Consider the following 23,584-nt stretch of genomic DNA (forward strand, 5'->3'; position numbering starts at 1 on the left):
TATTAAGTAGATTTATGGTGTTTATGGAAGGATTTTTTTAAGGATTGTATTGCAAACTGTGTGTGAACAGCCTTCAAGACAAATTTTAACAAATCAGTATTCACGAGGCAAAAAACAAGACAGGCAATATCAACAAATGTGATACGATTCAGCTCTAGCTCTGCTCCTTTTCATAAATTTCTCAGTGTGGAATTATTTCTTCCACATCTACAGATTACCATTATGTTCTCCTGACTTAATCACAGCCAGAATTTTCCCAATTGTCCTAAAACATCTTCTGTCTATGTCATCGGCATGGAGTTGGTCACATTATTTTTATAGTGACAATTTAGGTTTCTTTATGGGCACAGTTGACAAATTGTGATAGCCACCAATTCCAACCTTTCCAAAGCCCTGCATAAGCAATTCAAGAACAGAAAAAGCTGTGACCATGGAGATCCTTATACTGTATCAGGGGGTTAATGCTGTATGCAGAGAGTAAGTGAACACCAGCAATCCGAGACTTTCTTAGACCTTTTAACGTTCTCCAATATAAAGATGAACTTGAGAAATTAAAAGCATTATTTCCCCAATTAGAGTGGGTTGAAGAAGAAGCCATCTCAAAGAAACACAACTGTATAATTGATATATATGTGCAGGTATCGTTCTGAAAAGGAATGAAGCCAGATCCCAACAGAGTAAGTTATTTTGGTAATATATTTTCTTAGCTGGTTTTCAGCTAAGAAACCTAAGAAACTTACTGTTCTTTCTTTCCTCAGTAGTTTTTTTCTACACCTAACTGCATTATTTTTTTTGGGGGGTGGTGTTCTTTTTTCTTTCTTTTTCTTTTTTCTTTTCAATTATTTATTTTTTTAAATAAAAGGCTCAGCTGTTATCTCTCGTATTATTCAGTGAAAGACTTATCTTTACACAACAGAGAAACAAGGGCATTTTTACCACTCCTGCAAGCCACATTAGTAAGGAAAAAAGAGAAGGGAAGTGTTCAGAGCTTCACAATTTAACTATAAATTTCATTAATAACCCAGTTGGGGCCAGGGAAGGGGGGAAGTATTTACATTGGAAATGCCACTAAGAGCTCCATACTGCATGCTTAATAGTAGAAGAGGCAATAAACAATTAATTGTACCCTCTTCAGCTTCTCCATGTTTTCCCCATAGAATTCTCCCTTTCAAGCTGAACAATTCTATTCCTTTTCTTACATTGCTCTGATTAAATTAATTTTAGATTCTACTATGCTAAAAAGGCATCCCTAACCTGGTGAAATAAATTCTTTATAAAATGTTATAAGCATTACAACATTCTCTAGAATAAAATACTACCAATTTCCATTCTGGATACGACAGTTGCCAGGGAAAAGGAAAACACATCCACACTATGACTTTTGAAATGAACAGCATCCTGGCTGTAGTAGGAAAAATCCTGCCCTGTTGCCATTCAGGAGCTGCACAACTCAAGACACCTTTTCCTATACCAACATCTTACTATAACGGTCTGCAAATGGTACCTTCAGGAGCGCTCGAGGTCTTCTATTTCAAATCTAAACCACCTGACTGTCAGAAAAGAAAGCCACATGCAATTTGGCAGTCTTAGAGGCTTGGAATGTTTCCTTCCTGTAGGTTCTAAAGAACAAGAGCTACTGGTAGCCCAGGCCATCCTGTCTGAGTGCAACTTTCCACATAATCACATTAGAAAATCTATGGGTTTGCAGTAAAAACGAGGACAGTGATATGAACCAAGCAGTACTTTTTCAGTATAGGGTGGAGAGATCTAGAAGAAAAAAATCTCAAGGATCTTCAAGGTTGTATGCCATCACTGTAGGCTAATCGGAGCTGTCCTTAGGTATATTTTGTGGTTCTGTACTGTATTTTGGGTGTGCCTGAGCCTGTCTCTCGGCACTCCTTTGTAAACTGTCTCTTCTTTCTGTCATGTAGCATGCTGAGTCTTGAGTACACAGATCAATATGGATATGTGCTACTAATTCTAAATATCATAATTGTTACAGACTTGGATAAAGGACCAATCAGGTTCCTTTATTCCAGACATTTTATTTCAGATTAGAATAAAATAATATGTATAACAAAAATGGAAGTAGCATATATATACATACATGCTTTTTACAAGCTTGTCTTTGTGGCCATTTAAAATTTATTATGAGATTTCTGATTGTATAAAATGAGATATTACTATTTATGGAAAATTACAAGTGATATCTTATGGAGAATTTCACAGGCAGCACCCTCATTAATAATTTCTATTTTACTTTTCCCCCACTAACCAGAGGTTAAGGAGGTTCCTACTAAATGCCATTTCACAGTTTCCTTTGAAAAGAGGTTTAAATTTAGAATTTGCAAAGCAGTCAGGACATTTTACAGTCACTTTCCACCAAAACTCAGCTGAAAATGTGTCTCTTGATCCCTTCATCTCTCTTGAAGAACTAAATCTGAAATAAATGAGGATGCTATATGAATAATTACAATAAGCCCTAGCATGAAAGGTTTTTTAAAAAATCAGTGACCTCAGTAGAAGTCCTGCACCACACAATGCCTTTCTATATTGATACATTTCTGTTCTTTGAGTATCGATGTAAGAAATTTTTTTTGACCACTATATTTTACAGACATTATTATAGATTACTAGCACTTTTTTTTTTTAATTTTATTTTTTAATTATGTAGCCTTTCCTTAAGAGGAAGAGTTTTGACAAAAGTACATATTACCTTCTCTGTTGAATAGTGTTTCTCACTTCTTTTTTATTGTTTAACATGTTCATTTTCATTAACTGTCACTGAATTTATGACCAACTACAGAACAAAATGTATTTGATTTCCTTTGCAGTAAGACAGATGAGTTAGACTTTTTCCACAACAGAACCACAAACTTACAAAATTATGAAGCTAGAGGTGGTTATCCACATGGAGCTTTTTTCACATAAGAAGTATTCCTGAACTGCTGTTCCAAAATAGATCGATCAGCTATGATAAACTGACAAAAATCAATCTGGTTAACTTCTGTTGCTCTGTCTATTTACATGCACCTTCAGCTGGCACACACATTTTCTTCAACAACCATACTACTCTACATGAAAATTACAAGAAGTAAACATTGTCACTTTCCAAGCATCCTCACAGAGAAGTTTACTGATAATCCCATTATGGGGGTAAAAAAAGAGAAATCTCTCCACTTGCAAAGGAAGTATTTGAAGATCAGATTACACAATAATAAAAATGAAGTATTTTTGATCACTAAATAACTACCATTTCCTGCTCCTGCATGCTCAGGATGATCAAAAGTCAGTAACTTGGACTGACACAAAAAAAACCCCAATCATCATTTTTTTGTCACTGTGTTTTGAACAGATACAAATCCCTCAGGATATAAATCAGCACAGGGTAGCAATGTCCTCTGTATTCTTGGGTATAACTTTCTTCAAACTCTCATACAAAATCCTAAGTCTGTATTCCCCGTACCCTCTGGACTGAAGAGAATACATTAGACAAAAGCATTTAGACTCCTTCTCAGCTCCTTATCACTAAATCCTATCACAAACTGGGACCAGAACTACTGATTTCCTATGAAAGTTAGTAGGACTGTCCCTGTGAGCGAAGCAGGTAGAACAAGGCACTGTCTGCAATGACTTCTCTCCTCCAGAGAACGTGGGAGAACTCCAGCTGGGTTCATGCTCAAGAAATACCCACAGGATATAACTGCTAAGTGACAGGGTTCCTCAGAATTTTATGACTGTTTAAATAAGCCGTTGACCTCTTTCAGGTTTGTTTCAATATCATAGTCGTTGCTGCTCTGTTTACATGCATGGTAATGCTCTGCCCTATTGAAGTATCATACAGTAAAGCAAGATGTATTTTTTGTGAAGTAAGGAGAGACTGTTCTCACACTCCCTTTTCAAGGGTCTGATTACTTTTAAGTCACTTAAAAGTAATACGGAAGCACCGGTTCTGTTGACAGAAAAAAGTCATCCTGTGCAAAAAACTATGGAATTAATGCAAGTCAGAATTACAAAGATACATTTCTGCAACATCCTAACAAGCTTCCTCAGAGCAATTGTCAATGATATTTTAGAACTGACCTTGCATATAAAGAGTTTGCAAAGGAGGGGGGGGGGGGGAATCAGAAAAATAGATTTCAGCGTTGAAACACAGTATGTCATCTTCTGAGTGCTAATTTATACGAATGCATAGAACCATTTTAGTAAGAAAAGCACATAAATAGTTCTTCATCAGCACAGTATCATTAAATGAGACCATTAAAAGTTAACTGAGCTTAAGTGCCCTGTATAGCATTGTAAAACTGTTGTTTTTTTAAAAATAAAATATACATATGTATTTGTTTCTACACATACATACACATATAAATACATACAGATAGGTAAATAACTTCTCTTTCTAGGATTTCTTTGACAGGTTCCTCTGCATTTTGTCTCAAGAGTATGATCAATCCATCTTTACTGCACCTTTCCAATAGATACACACATAAATAAACTGCTTCCTAGTTCATAAAATCTATGTCTGCAGAGACTTAGCCAACATATTCTCCCAGAAGATTATATAATGAACCCATATTTGCATAGATGACAGCCCAAGACTTCAAATATTTATTAAGCATTGTTTTGCTTATTGTGTTTCTATGTTCATGAAACAACATAAAACATAAATTTCCACAATCCTTGGGACAACTATAATTTTCTCCAGCTGTAATCTGGATGGTAAGGCCCCAGCTCTCCATGACAGATATAAAAGTAAGGGTACTTAAGCATTTAAGTTCCAGAATGGATTATCTAATGCTACAGAAAACAAGGTAGCATTAGTACTCTTCATGAAGTGCAGGGAAACGTGATTAAAAATTTATTTCTATTAAAAATTCTCATTAAAATACCTGATTTCATTTCATTCAAACTTGCTGCAGAAATACATTAACTTTGATTCATTCTCATAACTCATTTAGAAAAATAAACCCCTAGCTATCTTGAAAGCAAGGAATTATTCTTTTTTCATTAACATTCTAGAAACTTTTTTAATGGATTTCTATTTTCAGATACTCAGGATTCCTTCCCCTTTCTCGGTGATTTTCTGTCATCTTTTTCCTTCTTCATTACAAACATACTGAAAATCATTTTACCATTACAGACAATCATGTCACCTTTTCAGAAACTCTGGTCATAAGCTATTTTTCAATTTCTCTAAACCAAACTAATTCCTCTTTAACAGAACCTTAAGAATGAAAAGAATTGGAATGAACAGAAGTTAGCCTGAACTATCAAGTCCAGATTTCAAACTAGGTTTCAACATCCTGAAATGTCACCTGTGTTGACAGCTGATTCTTTGGCTACAGTCTTTTTCTTTTTTTAAAGTCAGTTTGTAAAATCCATATTATAACTAGTTCTTATAAAGTTCTGGGATATTTAAATCAGCTAATTCAGATGTTAAACATGCTAGTCTCTGTTTTGTTATGTACAATAGTAAGATATACCAGCCTTCCATGTTCCTTGAGTAACAGGATGCTATGGAATATCACATTGTAGTGTGAATTTACAGGATACTCCAGGTTTACCCTGGATATTTACATAAGGAGATAGAGTAAAATGACAAAGAAGTTATAAATCCATACTCTTTGTGCATTAATCATCCCATTTAAGCAAGCTCTAGCACAGCTTTCACAGGGATTAACATCCCAAATGTAGTAAACCAATTTACACTTACTCCACAGGAATGTCCTTTGTAAGAAACTCACAAGACATAATGAGCTGTAAATTCAAATTTTAACTTGTGTACCACATTCTTCACACAAACAAACCTTCTGTTTAAATAAAAGTTCTGCTTTCAAATCCTCCTAGGAAATGTGTTACCCTGCAATCCCACTTTATACTATGGAAAAATTTCACACTTAATATTGATTATTTTAGTTTATTTAAAAACTACTTTTCAAAATACATGAAAAAAGACTTAAAGAAGGACTATTACCATACTGTCTCCAATCCACATTAGGAGGCAAATTCAGCCACAGAATGAAGTTATTGAGTTCATTTAAGTAGGATGGCAGTGAATGGAAACCTTTTTGATTGTACCACACCTAGAAGAGGGAATGAAAATTGTAAAGCAAAAATTAGTTCAATTGGAATGCTGATCTAAAAGCTCCCATACCCTTAAGAATTGCATAAAGATATCTAATTCTCCTGTTATGACACCTATTTATAGAAGAAAGTCAAAAAGGCAGAGCAGAATCTGTTAATTTGTGCAGATCTTTCAACAGTTTGCAGCAGTTTGTTTACTACTGTTGGAGCTGTACACCTGTTAATTATTAAATTGAGTTTCTCTGATTTAATGGAACAGTGTCCCTTCCTCTACACACATTTGATTGAACAACTAGAGGAAAAACAATGCAAAAATAATATATGCCAATTCAATGGAAAATAAAAGATGAGTAAAACTAGTGTTACAAGAGGAGAGCACTTTGAAATTCCAAAAAAAATACTTGTCTAAACAATACCTGCAAGTGACATATAGTATAAAAAAACCCCAAAACCCCACAAACAGAATATCCCAGAAAATAGGGGAAGAAAGAATCAAGGAGGTACTGTTTACAAGATGAGTATGAAACTATTCCATAAAGGACAAAGCTGTGCCTCCACCTTCAACAAGCAATCACGAGTAATTTGTTAGGGATGGAGGAAATTAATGCAGACAAATTTTAAGGCAGACAAGGCAAGCCAGTCTTTCTGAGAAGCACAGGGAATCAATTCTGCTGTAACATATACTTTATCCTAAATCATGAAGAATCACCCTGACTTGATAAATATACTTAAAATTCACACTTCCATGTGCTAGGATCATTACTGGGAGACTGATATGTCTCAAAATGGAAAATACTGAGGTCTGAGTTTTGCTTTGCCTTTGAAAATCGATTCCATTTCTGTGCCTTATTACTGTTATTTATAGTGCCTTTGAACCCACATCATCCATATTGAAAACTAGGTCAAATTATTATGTATGTTTGTTTTGGGGTTTAGTGACATTTTTAAAGTAATCTCTGATTATTATTCATTCCTCACTCCATGTAACCTTTCGTATCCTCTTTTTGTTTATATAGTTGAAAAATTCTTAACCTTTCCAAATTATTCCAAGCTATTTGATAATCTGCTTTTAGTACATCTTGGGTGGATGCTGGGCAATTCTCATTTTGTGTCTGGATTCTGATTCATACTGCAAAGTGCACAAAGATTTATATAGGTCTTTCTTGCCTTAACAGTCCTTCTAGGACTTCAGTTATCTTAGATCCTTTCTAAAATTACCATCTATACAGTTACATCTTAGAAACTTCCTTAAAGATTCTTTTACCCTCACTCAGATGCTGTTCTCATCTAGTATTCTTCGAAATATATGTGCCTCTTCTTGATACTGGTGTAAATTTCCAGATATGTTTTTTTTATTTACTTGCAGAAAATTCTTCTTGTTTTTCTTTCTTGTAGTATCCAGCTACAATCCTCACTTAAACACTGGTTCCAGATTTTGACTGTTTTTGCTGCCACATTTTTCTCTGTGTTTCCCAGTGAGATTGTCTAATCTTCAGTCCAAGTCCCCTGTCTTATTATTTTCCTGATTACCTACTTGTTAGAATCTCCACATTATACTGTTGTGAGGCAAAGTTTACAACACTCGTAACTGAACATTCCATTTTCTCCCATCATACTATATCATGCTTCCAAATACCACTCTGAGCTTCTATACCTTTCACCTTTGAACCTTCTTTGGCATAAGATCTGTTTAGTCCTTATTTAAAAAATGAGCAGCTGTGGTCTACCACTGCTTTTGCTTGCATTATCTTTCACATTTTGTACTCATCTTTATGTGGTCTTCACAACTGCTTGAAACCTCAACAGCATCTTATGTCCCCGTGTTTAAAGAAAAGAAAAATATCAAATTGCAAACTCTATCTCTCTGCAAACTCATGTGCAACTAACTCCTTTGTTCTCCAGTTCAGGTCCCATAAATTACTACAAAAACTAGATCCCCCATTCTTTAATCAACAAGACAGTTCTTTAAAAAAATGAAGTGAAATAAAACCTAAGTGTCCTGAGGAAAACTGCAAGTCTTTGCATTTCTGAATCTCCTGCACAAACGTCAACCAGAGCAAAGAAACATAAACAAGTCATAAAGGGTAACCAGACTTTTTCATACTCACACATACCCATTTCTTATTCTATTTAAAAAAAAAATTAATAAATGGGCCAAATAGAAAGTTACACATACATAACGAAACTCCACTACAATTGTGCTCATTATATTGAAAAAAAAGGCATTAAGAAAACAATAAAACAAAAATCTGATGACACTTTCTTATTTAATTGAAGTAGGGGAAAGGTCTCAAGTGTTCACAGAACACCTTAGAAATGTAATAATATGACCAATATTCAAACAAAATACAAAAAACCACAATAGGTCATTGTGTATAACAATACATTTCAGTATCCCACACTTTAATTACAATTCTTCGTCCAAGCTACATTATGTAACTGAGTCAAACCACCAGGAAATAACCAAACTGAAGCTGGAAATTTAGTTGTTTATAATCTGGAAAAAAGGCATTTGAAGCTGTTGATCAGTACATGCATTTAAGCTCATTTTTTCTGAAGTCTTGTGGCTTATTCTAAATTGATTGCAAAGGTTCCAGCTGAAATACATTTCATATTTCTTGTGTACCACACAGGTAGTTATTTACAGAGGGCACAAAAGAGGTGAGCAATGGAAAAAATATATATAGATTAAGATGATTTGGTTTTATAGTCATTATTTTATCAACTTTCCCATGATTGTTAAAATTCCTTCCCAAGGAAAAACGTGGCACCTCACCAAATTAGATACAAGTTCTGTAACAAGGTGTTTTCCATTATTCTATACCATTTTTACCTGCCGTTAATATTTCAGAGTAATGCTAGACTGACATCTATGGTCTATCAAAAAGAAAAAGGATCAGGAGGAGTAGAGAATCTCTAAGCATTGCTGGACCAGATTCATGATGAGAATCCAGACAAAGGGTATTAGACTGGAGAGATGTAAATTCCTCTGGACACTTATACTGTTACTGTACAGTAAAACCTCAAATCCCAACTGTAGAGACTGGAAATATACACCCTTCAGGATGCCACATAAATAGTACAATTTGCTTTTCAGGACTAAAATTACCACATGTTCTTGCTATACTTATTTGTCATAAACAATAGAAACTGTGAAATCATTATGGAATATTTTTTTTGCCCACATTATCAAAGAAAACTAAAGAATATACAGTCATGAAAACATAAGAAAATTGAGGAGTTGTGCTTTTGCCACATAGCAGTGATCATCAATGAATGTCATAATGGCTTTAATCAGCCATATTTGTCATGTGGTAGATATATTCTTTCTTGTGCATGCACATATACACATTCTCTGTGTGCATGCATACGTATGCAGTATATACAGCATGGTATGATTAGGTACAAGAAAAGAGGTGTTGAATAGGTAATATAATTTGAACTGGAAAAACTGTTGGCCTTTTATAGTGCAGGAGAATAACAGATAAAGATTCAGAAATTTTCTGAAATGAAATGAATCATATGGTAAGTCTCTTCAAATGCAAATTTCTCATTTTCTTTCATACAAGGCTATGTAAATGGTACAGTCACTGTCTCATGAACAAGCCTGAAAGGTCAAAGTAAAAGTCTGGTCATTAATTACTGAAAGGTTAATGCAATAATTTGACATTGCATCAGTTGAAAGCCACTTCCAGGAGGTATTTTATATAACACAGTGCCCTTTATAAATCTACTCCACTATTTTCTTTGGGTCTCATATATGAAGCTTACTCACTAACAGTATAACTATAATTTATCCCTGTGCAGGTGGAGCTCTATGCCAAAAGACAATTTAAAAAAAGGACCCTGACAAAAACTACAATGCAGGCATGTCAAAAGAAGAGTATAAAATGATTAAAGATACATAGGAGAAAAACAACAGTTAGAAAACACATCTTACTGCAGTCCCTGTAGGACTTCAAGTTCCTAATGAAGGATTGATGGAACTGAAGTTGAAAGCTGTAATAGATCTGGGGGCAGAAGGGATGTCACAAATGACCAAAATGAAAATATATATAAGGTAGGGTGCATATATAAGATTTTTAACAAAACTACATGGAAGAGGCATTGCAAACCGGCAGTGATTCTACAAAAAGAAATGTGAAATGATACTGGATTGGAGAATATCTGTATGTTGTTTTAACACATGATTGTTTTGACACTTTGCCCCACAATGGATTTTGGGATAGAGCTTATTTACACTGCTTCATCTCTTGTTCTTTTATAAGAGCAAACAAAATCTAGTTTGTATACTCCCATAAAACAGTTTAAAGGCAGAAGCATCATGCTTTCATATTCTAATCTGGAATCTGGAAAGTCCAGAGCTTCCTCTTATCAAATCTGTTTTGCTTTGAATACAAAAATAGAGACCACTCGCTGATCCTCAGTACTCCTCTGAGACTGCTGTTCCTCTACTTGTTACTGGTCTACATTTGAATGTATCTCAAAAGAACTTTTCAAAGCATGGCCAAGGAAAATAAAATTCCTTGCACTATTAAATTGCCTGTTAGCCTCTAGGTCCTGTCCCAGGTTTTCACAGTATGGAGATCCTGTATCTTTCCAGTGCATACCAAAAGGCCTCAAGGAAAAGCTCTTTATTTCAATTGTGCTTACAAATCCTTCTTTTCCTAACTTCAGAGGTAGCTCCTGACAGAAAACAATGGATCTGGGTAGCATTTCAAGACAGTACAATCTACTATCAAGAAGAGATTTGGATTTCACAACCTGACTAATTTTAGCAAGGCACATTTTCTCTGAGTTAAAAATGGAAAGTTACTCAGATTTCAAAAGCGGATTATAAACACAGGGTAGCATATTTGTTATGCAGAAGCAACTAGTCCTAGAAGCTAAATCTTTACTTTTTTCTTTTTTTTGCAAAGGGGGGATGGGATACACAGGACATGGGCACAGGGTGGAGAAGAAAGAGACAAATGTGGCAAAGAAAAATATTATTTGCAGGAATTAAAAAATTCAATAAAAACTCATTTTTGAGACATTCAATGAACTTTTGTCAGTTCTGACATTGACTTTTTGTAGAAAACAAAAACCATAAAGAAATATCTGGGCTGACTATTTAAGAACAAGTTTTAAAGCTGACCTCAGAGAAACAAAAGATGTATCATCTAACTCATTTAAAACTGCTTCTCAGAATACAGAATACTTTAAGAATTATGAACAGATAAGTGGACTATAACAGAGGGGTTTTCTCCCAATTTCTAAATGCAAGGATTTAATGTAATGATTTATTATTTGCTAAGTGCTGTGATGTTGGAGTCTGAATAAGTAAGCAATACCTACATGCAAATGCATACACATACATGCAGCCCTTACCTTAGCCAGAGGCTTAGATTTGGTGTTATTCAATTTTTTATCTTGAAGTTCAGATGCTTTCCTCCCTCCAAAAGACCAACCACCATATCTGGTAATAGAATATAATAACAAAGTAAGAACAAGTTACCTGCCTTAAGCTTTGCAGTCTTTTCTTGCAATGATAAAGTGGTAACATCTACACTAATACTTTATTTTTCAACCGAAAGCAAAACTTCACCCTTCATAAACCCCTTCTCGGTTAAAAAAGGAGAAGCTCCATATCCTCTTGAATCAGCTGAATGTTACTGTGCTTTTCAGTCAGGGGGATTCCCCCAGATAAGAATTTCTACTTTCTGAAAGCTGAAATCCCTGAGCAACAGGGAGGTTTGTGAGCAAGTGAGGTATTCCTGACTTTCAGAAACATCTTAAACAGTCTGATTTCTTCCTATTACATTCATATTCTAGCTCAAATCTTTTATTCTAAGACGTTTACCTCTATTTTTATCAAATCTGATACATTTTTTTTTTAATGCATACATGGCTAACACTTTCTTCTCCTTGATAAAATCATGCTTGGTCTAGTATTTGCACTTAGGTCAAAGGAAGTGGTTGATCTGTAAAGGCATGTAAGTAAACCTTAAAATACAGCAGATTAAAACCTTTGTGGCTGTTATCACAGAATATGAAGTCTTACTAGGGGTATACCAGCCCTTTTTACTTCAAAGAAAGATAAACCGGCGCATGTCCACCTTTATTTGAGTCTCTGGGGAATGGAAACTATATTGGTTGTCTGATTTGCATATGCATATACATTTTATTTCTCTGAGATGCTAAAATAACTCACTATGTGGCAAGAAGAACCAGGGTATGCCTAGATACAATTATCATGTAACTGCTTGAGGAAGCTCTGAGAAGTGCTTGAAGGAAGCTGAGAAGACCATGAAGGCGCTTCCATGTCACCTAAACCTGCCTGTACACCTCGATAACAGGCAACAGATAAAGGCAACTACCCCTTATATCCTAAGTGACATATGTCTATGCTTTGGATCAGGAAGGACTGTGGGTTTTATACTCAAAAGATAAACAAAGGTTAGATAATTTAAGGTTACCTTGCTTTGTTGGAAGGCCTCACTAAATATTCTTCCACAAGGAACCCTGAAAGATTGTACAAAATATGTCCATTCTTATTCTTCAAATAGGGAGCAGAGGTGTTGAAATTTGGACACATCTGAAAACCAGCATACAAAAAAAAAAAAAAAGTAAAGCACTCTTAGAAATCAGTGGCACTATGTTTAGCCATGTTTTTAAATTTTTACATAGATTTTATAGCATTGTTTTTCAACTGTATTTGCCTTTCTCAGCTTTGATAGCTTTTAATAAATTATGTATGGTTTATACTTATAATGCATCTCAAATAATTTTTACCTACATATTAGAATCAATTTTTATTTCTCTTGCAACCCTGCCAATCAGTTTTGTTTTGAAGACATCAAGACTTATATATGTTTAGAAAGGTTTACAACAATGAAAGGCAAGACTGTTATTCACTTGTGCCTGAGAAGAAACATAAAAAAGCACCATATGAATATGAGATGAAAACAAAATTCTAATCAATGCAACATGCTTCTAAAAACGGTGTACCTCTAAAAATGGACTGCAGAGAAGAATAAAGGAAAATGTTTTCTAGTGATTCAGTGGGATATTCTCACAACCGAAGAAAAGACAGATGGTATGATCCAATATCTCAGAAGCCTTGTAAAGTACATTATGTATATCAACTGAAAAATTTTAATGCTTATTTGACATCCTAACCTTACACAAACTAAAATTCCCTCTCAGAGATTTTGATTTTCCATAGGTCACAGACACAGGTTCTGCCTCCACTGTCAAGTGACCTCTCTTTTGTGCTTTCATGGTTAATGGGCCTCTCCCTTTGTGAGTTCCCATTCCCATTTTATTTAAGTTTCTCATATTTTATTTAAGCTTCTCATATTTTAAGAATAAATCTCACTAGTATTAGAGGCAAATTTGTTCCTTGCCCAGCAAAGTAAAAAATTAGTTTCCTCCTTCTGCTTTTCCCAAAACTGTATTGCTATATTTCAGATGCAACTCTTACTTTACATATTTATATTTTATGAAGGAGAGAATGTATTTGATTGATCGGTTCCATCCAGGGAAATATATTTGTCAGTTCATCCACAGTTTCACATTCTTGTCTATTGCTAAACCCCAGAGCCAGTCAGCAGGAAAACTCACTAATCAAAAAGGTCAGAAATTCATTATCATTTTCAAAATTCTTTCTTTCCTCAAAGATCTATTTTCAAATACACAAGCCAAACAAACCACTAACAATTAAATTGCATTCACATGTGGATTCCCTGGTACCTTCTGTCAGTTAGATTGCCTACCCTGTCCTTTTGAAAGCAGGTAGTCTTCCAGACTATGGGAGTGTTATGTTTTAACTGTGTTTTACAAGAGTGTTTTTGTAAGCAAAGTCCTATTTAAAGCAAAGTTGCATCTCCTGAGAATAGTTCATTCATCTCTGATTCCTGTTATTTTACATCAATCTATAGCCATTTCTAGTGTGTATACATATATACACACTTAAATACATATATAATTGTATATATATAAGTACATAATAATATACATAAGTACACTTACTTATATAAGTACACACTTATCTACATATATATATACATCAAAACTGTGAAAGCTCTTTCTCTGAAGACTTCAAAACACGTAGCCCAAACACTATATGAAACAGAAGAAAATCTCCAATCATAAAAAAGCCAGTGCTCTGAAGGTTTATTTCCTCAGTCCTTTCTCTAGTCTTTCAAAAAGAAGAGTCCAAGTATGTATATTATACATATTGTGTATTATGTGTATTAGATGTAATATACAGACATAATTTTTACATACATAAATAAATATAAAATGGCATACCTCTTGTTCAGCCACACATCCACATGAATCCAGGGGTGATGTAGATTCCATCTGCCAACATGAGTTATTTTTTCTAATGGGAATAAACATAACAATAGGAACAAACATTAAATGAAAGGAATGTATACTTAGAAGAAATCCACAGAGTAACGAGCAGATCTAGCATCTTGAACACCTTCTTAGCATTTTATCACAGCAGCAGTGGTGTCTAGAGATACATCAATTTTACTTATTTATATCAAAGTGGTTTTACTAAAAATATTTATATAATTAATGCAGCAAATTAACTACATGCCTTATGTTTGCAGCAATAAAATAAGTAAAGCATGGTCACCACTCTGCACTCCTAAATTTGTAAATCTGGAATGCCTCCAAACTAATATTGTAATTATTGTCTAGCTTTCATTCATATAGGCAACAGAACTGATCAAAGTCCTCCTGAAATTAATCAGAAAGTTGTCACTGGCTTTTAAGGGATTTGGATCAGACTTTTAACAATGAAGGCTGCTTACGTACTTTACCTGGATGCCAGCTCCTTCATCAGAACAGATTTGTCATTAACCTCATGCTGCCAAGAAAAGCTTAAGATAGTCCACATTCCACAGACAAAAAATACTGAATTTACAATATTTACAATTTACAATTAAGGAAGTAGTTATGTTAGTCATTGTTACCCTTGTTTTGAATGCATGCATGTGTGGTCCCAATCAGAGAAATATCTCAGCAGAATGTGAGAAAGGTTTCCTAGGTTATCATCTTCAGTGCTGTTCAAAGTGGGCCGTGACAGGGGTGGGAAAGGAAGAAAGGGGAGAAAAAGAAAGACAAACACATTAATTGTATTAACTTTCAGGCTCAAGATCCTGCATGTTTACCAATAAATTAAAGAACTATAAAATCCATGCATAGGAAACATATCAAAACAGCAAAATTATCTCATTTCAAAAACTATGTGTGAATGTATAAATAAAATCCTATACAATAATGGCTAAACAAATCTCAATCTCTCCTTATGGCCATCTTCCTCTTTATAAACATGCATTCCTAACAGTTAACATGGTTTAAATGGTTTTATGATTCATTTATAAATTCAAACAGCATTATGATGTTTATGAAGATATCTGGATATTTGTTCAGTAGATAAAGTGATCTACGTGTGATATGCGCTCAGTACAGAATAGTTCAGATCTATAGGTACTGTAGATAATAAATAAATGCAGTTGGTTTCAAAGCTAAACATGGAAACTAAAGGCTGAGTAAGAAGGGTACCAGGCTTTGTTAATACTGTGTGACACTTTCAAACCTGAGAATTATTTTGAGAAAATGGCCTCAGACCTAAGCAATTAGCAAAAATGAAGCATGCAAAGGCTTGCTTAATTCCAATTGTGCATTTTTATATAAATGGCTGTGGCTAGTATTGAAACAGATCACCCTGTTCAAAGTCTTTGCCCTTCCTTCCAGAAAATCCTCTGCATAATGTTTTTCTAATGTTATCTCTCCCTCATAATAACCTATAAAAATGTACTAAACATCTAAAAAATAAACATCTATTGTAAAAAGTAACCTATTCTTCTTCCTAGAATACAAATAGTCTTTAGAATATGAGAACACAAGAATAAAGGTCCCAAAACCCTGGATATTGATGATGACAGATGAGCTCTTCACCTAAAGAAGGATTCTGCGTTGTCGTAAAGTTTTGGTGTCAACTTGAGAGAAGGATAGTCAATAGTCAGCGGCTTCACACTAAACAAGGCCATTGCCAGTGCAACAAAGATGACAGGCAGCAGCACATTTGACACACTTCCTCTCCAGTCTCGCCTAACATGGTGAAACCTCTTCACCAGAAGGGCAGCAGTCTGTGCGAGAACAAGACGGGCTCCACGCATGCTTGGGGCTCCCGGGAGTGACATATCTGAGTGCAAAAAGAAAGAAAAAAAAAAACCACAAAACAAAACCTCCTGACAAGCAGGAAAACCAAATTTAACTTTCATGTGTTATATTTTCAAATACAGAACATGTCTTTTTGATAGGAAAAAAAAGAGGCAAAACTATGCAAAGCTACAATGTTCTCTTGGATGGAATAGTATAACCCCCTCAAGTATAACTAGTTAACTCTTCCTATAAGAGAAAATAGATATTCAGCTAACAAATTATCTCTATAGATCCCTGTACACAGCTAAAGGAGTACTGAATACATATCTTCCCATGATCTTCATACTGGTAAAACCATTCCTCATGCAATGCCACCTTTACTCCTAGGCAAATTACTATGATAAACATGGCCTGTATGAGCACTAAGGTCTTGATCAACCCTGACTCAAATCAGTGCCAACTTTTCCACTGAGATTTCAAAGGGACATCTTTAGATTATGTAATAGAGCATCACAGATGCTAGAGACATGAGCAAGCTATTACAGCCTCTCTTACTTGTGGCCTTGCCAGACTGAACATACCTCAGACTTTTTTTCCTTTTAGCCTAGCAGCATCTGGTAGATTTACTACCACAGGTATTTGTACCGTAGCAAGACTGAATAGTCTGTTTATCATAGTGCTCAAATACATACTACATTTTATGATCCCTGGTGATTTGTCTGTTACTACCTTCCCTTCTGTATACTGAGATCATGCTAAGTAGCATTTCCATGTTACATTTTAACAAGTACTTGTATGGGAGCTTTCAAGTAACCTCAAATTAATTTTCTTTCAATTACAAAAGGTTTTTCCTGATATGCTAGAACTTTAATCCCAGAAGAGAGAGCTGTGGGACAAATGGGGGTGGGTGGGAAATAATCAGAAAAATAGGTTGAACTTCTGATACAGTGGCTATTGAGAAAAACAGCTCGAATTTTGCACTCCATGACAACTGGAGTGTGAATTGCAAACTTATGATTTCTTATATTAAAAATTATGTGTAATTTGCCATGAAAAGTTTTAATCAAGCAGACACATTGTGGGAGATTGTGGCTTTTAGGGTTTGGGCCTACACAAGAGGAGGAAGTCAGGTGAGACAGGGCTTCATGGTGACACAGAATACCTCATGTGGACTCCTCAAGTCTAAGACTTTTGGAAAAAGGCAAACATCACATCCACCTCTAATTGCAAAAAAGAGGATCCAGGTAAACACAAGCTAATTATCCTCACTCCCTGCAAGAGGTACAGACCAATCCTTAAGAAAACACACAGGATACAAGAAATAGCTGGTAATAAACAACACGGACTTTGTAAGTTCAAATCGTGCCATCTGAGAGCTTGGCATGAATATAGGACTGGTTTGGCGAATGAAGGAAGAGTAGTGGGTGCTGTTTACGTTGACTTAACAAAGCCTGTGACATGGTCTCCTGCAGTGCCCTTAGAGCAAATGGGGTGAGAACTACAAGGACCACTGGCTGGACTGCCAGCACCACCCTGTGGGCTGTGAGCAGCAGGAATGGGCCAGCTGAGGAGCAGCTGGTTACTAGGGTTGTCCCTTAGGGGTGGCGATGAGGAAAATGCTGACTGACAGTACTTGTTAACACACACACGTGCACACCTGCACCTGGAGGGGACCCCCACTGTTTGGAGGCACCTGCAGGTCAGGCACTGGAGACAAGGGGAACTTCCTGGCAACAGAAGCAGCTCTCCCAGGGACTCCAGTGGCACCAGGGAGCAAAATCTTTGTTCAGGGAAAAAAAAAGAAGCAACAGGCACCAGCTGGAACATGGGAAATTCCGACAATATATCAGGAAAAATAATTTCACTGTGAGGTTGACAACTAAAACTCAAGACCAGACTGGATCAGGCACTGAGTAACTGCTGTTACTTCACCCACCTGACCCGCTCTTCCAACCTTAATATTCTCTGATTCTATCAGATTCCAATTAACTCTAAGTAATTAACTTTGGTTTTATTTCTGGGTGAAAAAAAAAATCTAGTACCTATTCTTTTAATTCTACAACTGAATGACATTTCTTTTTTTCCCTAGAAAATCCCATGGAATAAGAATTCTGTCTTTAAGCAGTTTTAATCATAGCCATATCTTGTAATTTGACAGCTAACACAAATGGGATTTAGGATTTTGAATCTCTGTGGAGAAAGTAGCTATGAAATTCAGTTCCTGGTTCAGCATTGTGCCCTAATCAAGAACTGCTATATTTTAGACCAGACCTGTTTTTTCCATAAATTGGGCTAGTAGAAGACAATCTTAATAAAAGAAGAGTCTCTTTAAAGCAAACTTCTTATGAATGTATTAAGCTCTTTGAATTATTATGGTAAGACTTTCAATAGTTAATACAGAAATTGAGAAACTCAAAAGCAGAACAATTTTCAAGGGATGAGTGTTCTTAGAACAAAACAGATCCTGTGTTTCCAGCTGAGCATGCCTGAAACTGTAAAACATACCACCTCTCATTTATCAAAGTAGTGAAATGCCAGAAAAGGAGCACAGAATGAGATGTTTACCCTAGTCCCAGACCTGTTCACAGCTTATAAGCATGAAATGTGAGTGAAAGATGCCTCAAAATACTTGACCCTTTGAATCTCTGAAAGAGGACTATGACAGATTTCCTTTTCTGGGGGCAGAAAGGGACATCAAAGCTGCCATTCATTCTTTTTTCTTGACAAGTAGAGCAGAGAGAAATTATAACAAACTAATTCAGATTGCAATAGGAAGAGAAACTGTCATCTTGAAAAAAAATAATTGTCCATTTTGTCCAATATCCTGACTCTTACTCATTATTTCTAATGCTGGCCAGACAAGATACACCACAAGAAGATGCAATATACTGTTATATTAAAAGTGTATGTTTGCCTTGGGCACAGCTTTTTAAAATGATTTGTCTTTTCTAAAAAAATATATGCTTATTATTTAAAATTCTCACTGAGAAAGGTGTCCAATGTCTTTTTGAATCATCTTAAGTTTCAGTCTTTGTGACCTTGAATTCTGCAGTTTCTTTCTGTTCAGGTAAAGCTCAAAAATCTTGTTTATCTGTTTGGAATTTATTCTATTTGACAGTACTGGGTATGCTCTTAAATCTTACTTTAGGAGGCAGGTTATAGAAGTTTCCAATCTATCTTCTGCATAAATAATCTCAACCTTTCAGTATTCTCTTATAAAAATCTTTATAGTCCTAATCAACCTCACCACTTGCTGCAAGTCTGCTTATATTACCACGGTATCATTCTCAAGAAATATTGTGTTCAACATGGCTGTCTATCAGATGTGGAAACCCTACTGATTTCTACAATAGCATTATGCATTCTTGTACTGATCTGCTTGTCGTCTTTATGCACCGTACCATTTTGTCTGACTGCAGCCACACTATGAAAAGTAGCCTGCATCGGGCTTTCCATAATTGATTGATTATGGCTTTTAAGATTCCCAAGGTTTTAAATCATTTCAAAAAAAAAAAAATGAAAAAGCTAAATAGTATCCCTGTGTACACTTGCCATTTAACCCCTCATGTTTCTTAATCCATGCATAATCTAATTTAACTAGAACCTACAGAATTAATTTTTTCTTCATAAAGCTTTTAAGTAATTCACCACCTATATTTAGTATGTACGTCAGGAGGCATAAAAGCAGCACGCATTTATGGCAAAACAGTTTCTGATTACCACTGATAAACATAAAGGCTAGAAGACAAGACCAACTGACCTCTCTGTTATGAAGTCAATTTTTATGCAGAAAGTTTATGGAAATATTCTTATTAATAATTTAGATCATAAAATTAAAAATCTGACCCAACTGTTAGAAGCTGTCTTGTTTGACTTACGATTGCAATTATGTGCAAGAAGTGCAATTATGTTCACAATGAAGTTGTACTTCCGAATTCATCCAGACACTCCTTTGTACTATGGAAGAGATTTTTGCTGCTTTGCAATTCATATAGTTAACACCAGGTACAGGGAAACAGCATAAGTTCTAAAATTTGGGAACCAAGATATTGAAAATCCTTCCCTATAGACTGCTCTAGAATTAGGAGCAGATCCAAATATTTTAAGAGTCGTTAACTGGATATTAGATGGTCTTCTTCCTCCCCTTTTTTGTACTTCTAGAAAATAATGTTATTCTAAACTTCTTTCATGGCACAATAAAATGAGAAAAAACAGGTTATGCAACGTCTATGTTAACAGCCAAGAGTAGACATTTTCAATTCTGCTTCTGTCATTTTGTCATTTAGACAAGTCGAGAAGGTCCAACTTGGGGAAGAAAATCTTGGAACTGAAATACCATGGCAAAACAGTTGAGCTAGCTTACATTAAACTGGTTGCATTTGGAAGCAGTATATATTTATTAGCTTATCAGAAGTTCTGTGCCAACAAGAACTTCATCTTCTTATATATTTATTTACTCATTATAAAAATAAGTAAAATATTAATTTTTTTCCAAGAGAACTTTGAGGACCAATTTTCAACAGTGCATTTGAATAAAAAGCACTTTGACTGTGTGAGGTATAAAGGGAATGCCTCTAGCCTGTGTTTCATACTATGATTAAGTCTTGATTGTATGCAATAATGTCATGAGCTGTCTCCATTACAAAGCCAGTCAGAGAAATCTGTATTTTGGGGAGAATTTCACAGGAGAAATTCCCTTCTGGCATTTTTAGGTATAAATCCTCTCATTTTCCATCATTCATTCATTTAAAATGAAAAAAAGGGTATTTTTCATTTTAAGCACTGTGAATATTTCTTCTAAAATGTTGATTCAAATTGTTTCCATCTCAAGAATTTCCTGTCCAGAAAAGCAAAACTTCAGCAAAACTTACAGTTGCTCCTCCCTCCCCCATAAATATTGTTCAATCCACTTAAGTGACATTTCTTGAAGGGAAAAGTGTTTTGTTTAATTAAAAAATCAGCTTTACATTCTGGTCTCCATATTCCAGAATGCGTGCTGCATGGGTCTGAAGATCTTTGAGACAGAATAACAAGAGATCTAGGTAACTCTAAAGTTCATCAGTAAAATTTACACACTTTAAAGCCAAAGCACTGGTGTGTGTCTCTCCACAACCTTGTGGAGAAGCCTCTTCACAACTCAGATCTCCCAAGCCCTTTTCCTCAAGCCAGATTGATCAGAGGATTTCCTTCCTTTGTCTATGACATTCTTATTGTTCAAGATTATTGTCCAAGCCTGAAGCATGTAACTGATTCTTATTAGAAAAACATGAAAGAACCAACATAGCCAGAAAAATGCGCTGAATACTCTCACCATACAAACCCAACACCCAAGTCCCACAACCAAAAAAACCTGTATTTAGAAAAACTACCAACAAACTTGTAAAGTAGCCTCTTTAAGCACCTTGGTTTTGCATTTCCCAGAGAAAATGGTATGAACAAAAGTTCATTTGTTGGCAAGAAACTTAGGAAAGAAGGGGGCAAACTTCATTCAAACCACCCACCATCTATTTAGAAGAAATACATTCTATAGTCAAGCCTAAACACAGCAGCTATGATCTACCCACAGCAATGTCTAAAAGTGTGAAGAACTGGTAGGGCACCATTGTAGCTAAATCTCTTTAAAGGCAGGAACACTTTACGGTACCCCTGCTCAACAGGTTGAAGAGGAGATAGATCTGACCTTCACTTGCTAAACAAAACACACAGTCATGTAAAGTGCTTTTGTGAAAAGGAAAATTATACAGCCTGCAGTAGTTAGCAGACAACAAACCTTCATCCATAAAATATTTTTCTTTGCTCTTTCTTGCTGCGCTGTTATCAAATCAACAACAGAGATGCAGCCAAGCAACAGCATTTGATCCTGAACTGTTTGCATCCAGGATTTTCATTCAGGTTTGTTGCAGGTGGTAAACACATTGTACAGACTCACCAAAGGCACATAATTAAATGGCAATGGAAAATACATTGGTAGTATCCACCAGTAAATGGAAAGAAACAAGACAGAAGTATAGGAGGCTTTTTTTCCCCTTCCTTCCCATTCTTTTATTTTAGTTTTTCACAAAGCTTTATGAGATAATATGAAAAATGTGTAGTGCAGCACACAACACCTCAATAATAAATAAATTAACTTCAGTCTTTTTTGTTGTTGTTGTTGTTAGTAGAGGAGGAACAGTTAAAATGAGGAATTTTCCAGTCATGTTTTCACATGAAAGATGACTCATACAAACACATTAACCACCAATCTAAAATATTCCATGCCTCTTGCACACTGATGCATCTTAACTCTACTTTCTACAGGACAACTCTGGGATGGCTAACAAGTAAACAGAAATAAAGCCATGACTAGTTTTCGCTACTGAATAACCCAACTGAACACAATACATTACACTTACCAAAATAACAAACTGAATAGAATACATTATGTAGATTCTCAACAGCTCATTAAATGGATATATTGCTTTTGCTGACAGAGGCTAAGCAATTAGAGGTGAAAATGTAGAATCACAGCTTCAACACTGCAGACATCTGCAGCAAATGGCTGCCTCAAAAAGACTGATTCCTGTCCCCCAACTTCTTCAACTACTGTACAGATTACTAGGTGAACTTGAACAAAGTCCAGCATCATAGTATGCAGCTGCAAAGATCTACAAAACAGTCAGAACAGATTATTAGTGTAAGAAAGAATCCAATTCAAGGTGTTTACTTATTCTTTACAGACATGCCATAGCCTTATCCACACTACAAATATCATCCTTTAATTTCAAGATATTTTTTTTTTCAGTTAGAACATACTATTACCTCTATTATACAAACCACAGAACCACAGAAACTTTTAGGTTGGAAAAGACCTTTGAGGTCATCAAGTCCACCATTAACCCAGGACTGCCAAGTCCATCACTAAACCATGTCACTAAGCACTGCATCTATGTAGTTTTTTAATACCTCCAGGGATGGTGATTCCACCACCTCCCTGGGCAGCCTGTTCCAATGCTTCACCACACTTTCAGTGAAGAAATTTTTCCTAATATCCAGTCTAAACCTCCCCTGCCATAACTTGAGGCTGTTTCTTATTGTCATGTCACCTGTTATCTGGGAGAAAAGACCTACTCCCACCTGGTCTATAAACTCCTTTCGAGCAGTTGTAGACAGCAATAAGATCCCCCTCCCCCTGCCCAAGCCTCATCCTCTCCAGGCTAAACAACCACAGTTCCCTCAGCTGCTCCTCATAAGACAAGTTCTGTAAATCCTTCTCTTCACTAGCTTCATTGCTCTTCTCTGGACACACTCCAGCACCTCTACATCTCTCTTGCAGTGAGGGGCCCAAAACCAAACACAG

At 35.6% G+C, this 23,584-nt stretch overlaps 1 protein-coding gene across 1 annotated transcript in view; it reads right to left on the reverse strand.

Annotated features, from left to right (window-relative positions):
* Positions 1-23,584, reverse strand: part of ABCA13 (ATP binding cassette subfamily A member 13) — a 211,693-nt gene that overhangs the window by 69,800 nt on the left and 118,309 nt on the right. The window contains exons 43-48 of the mRNA XM_056331501.1: positions 16,042-16,288; positions 15,054-15,143; positions 14,380-14,452; positions 12,543-12,661; positions 11,455-11,542; positions 5,975-6,083 (exon numbers count right to left, since the gene is read on the reverse strand). Of these exons, the coding sequence (XP_056187476.1) occupies positions 5,975-6,083; positions 11,455-11,542; positions 12,543-12,661; positions 14,380-14,452; positions 15,054-15,143; positions 16,042-16,288 (726 nt within the window). The remainder of the gene's footprint in view (positions 1-5,974; positions 6,084-11,454; positions 11,543-12,542; positions 12,662-14,379; positions 14,453-15,053; positions 15,144-16,041; positions 16,289-23,584) is intronic.

The sequence above is a fragment of the Falco biarmicus genome, chromosome 3, assembly GCF_023638135.1.
Source record: "Falco biarmicus isolate bFalBia1 chromosome 3, bFalBia1.pri, whole genome shotgun sequence".
In the NCBI taxonomy this organism is placed as follows: domain Eukaryota; kingdom Metazoa; phylum Chordata; class Aves; order Falconiformes; family Falconidae; genus Falco; species Falco biarmicus.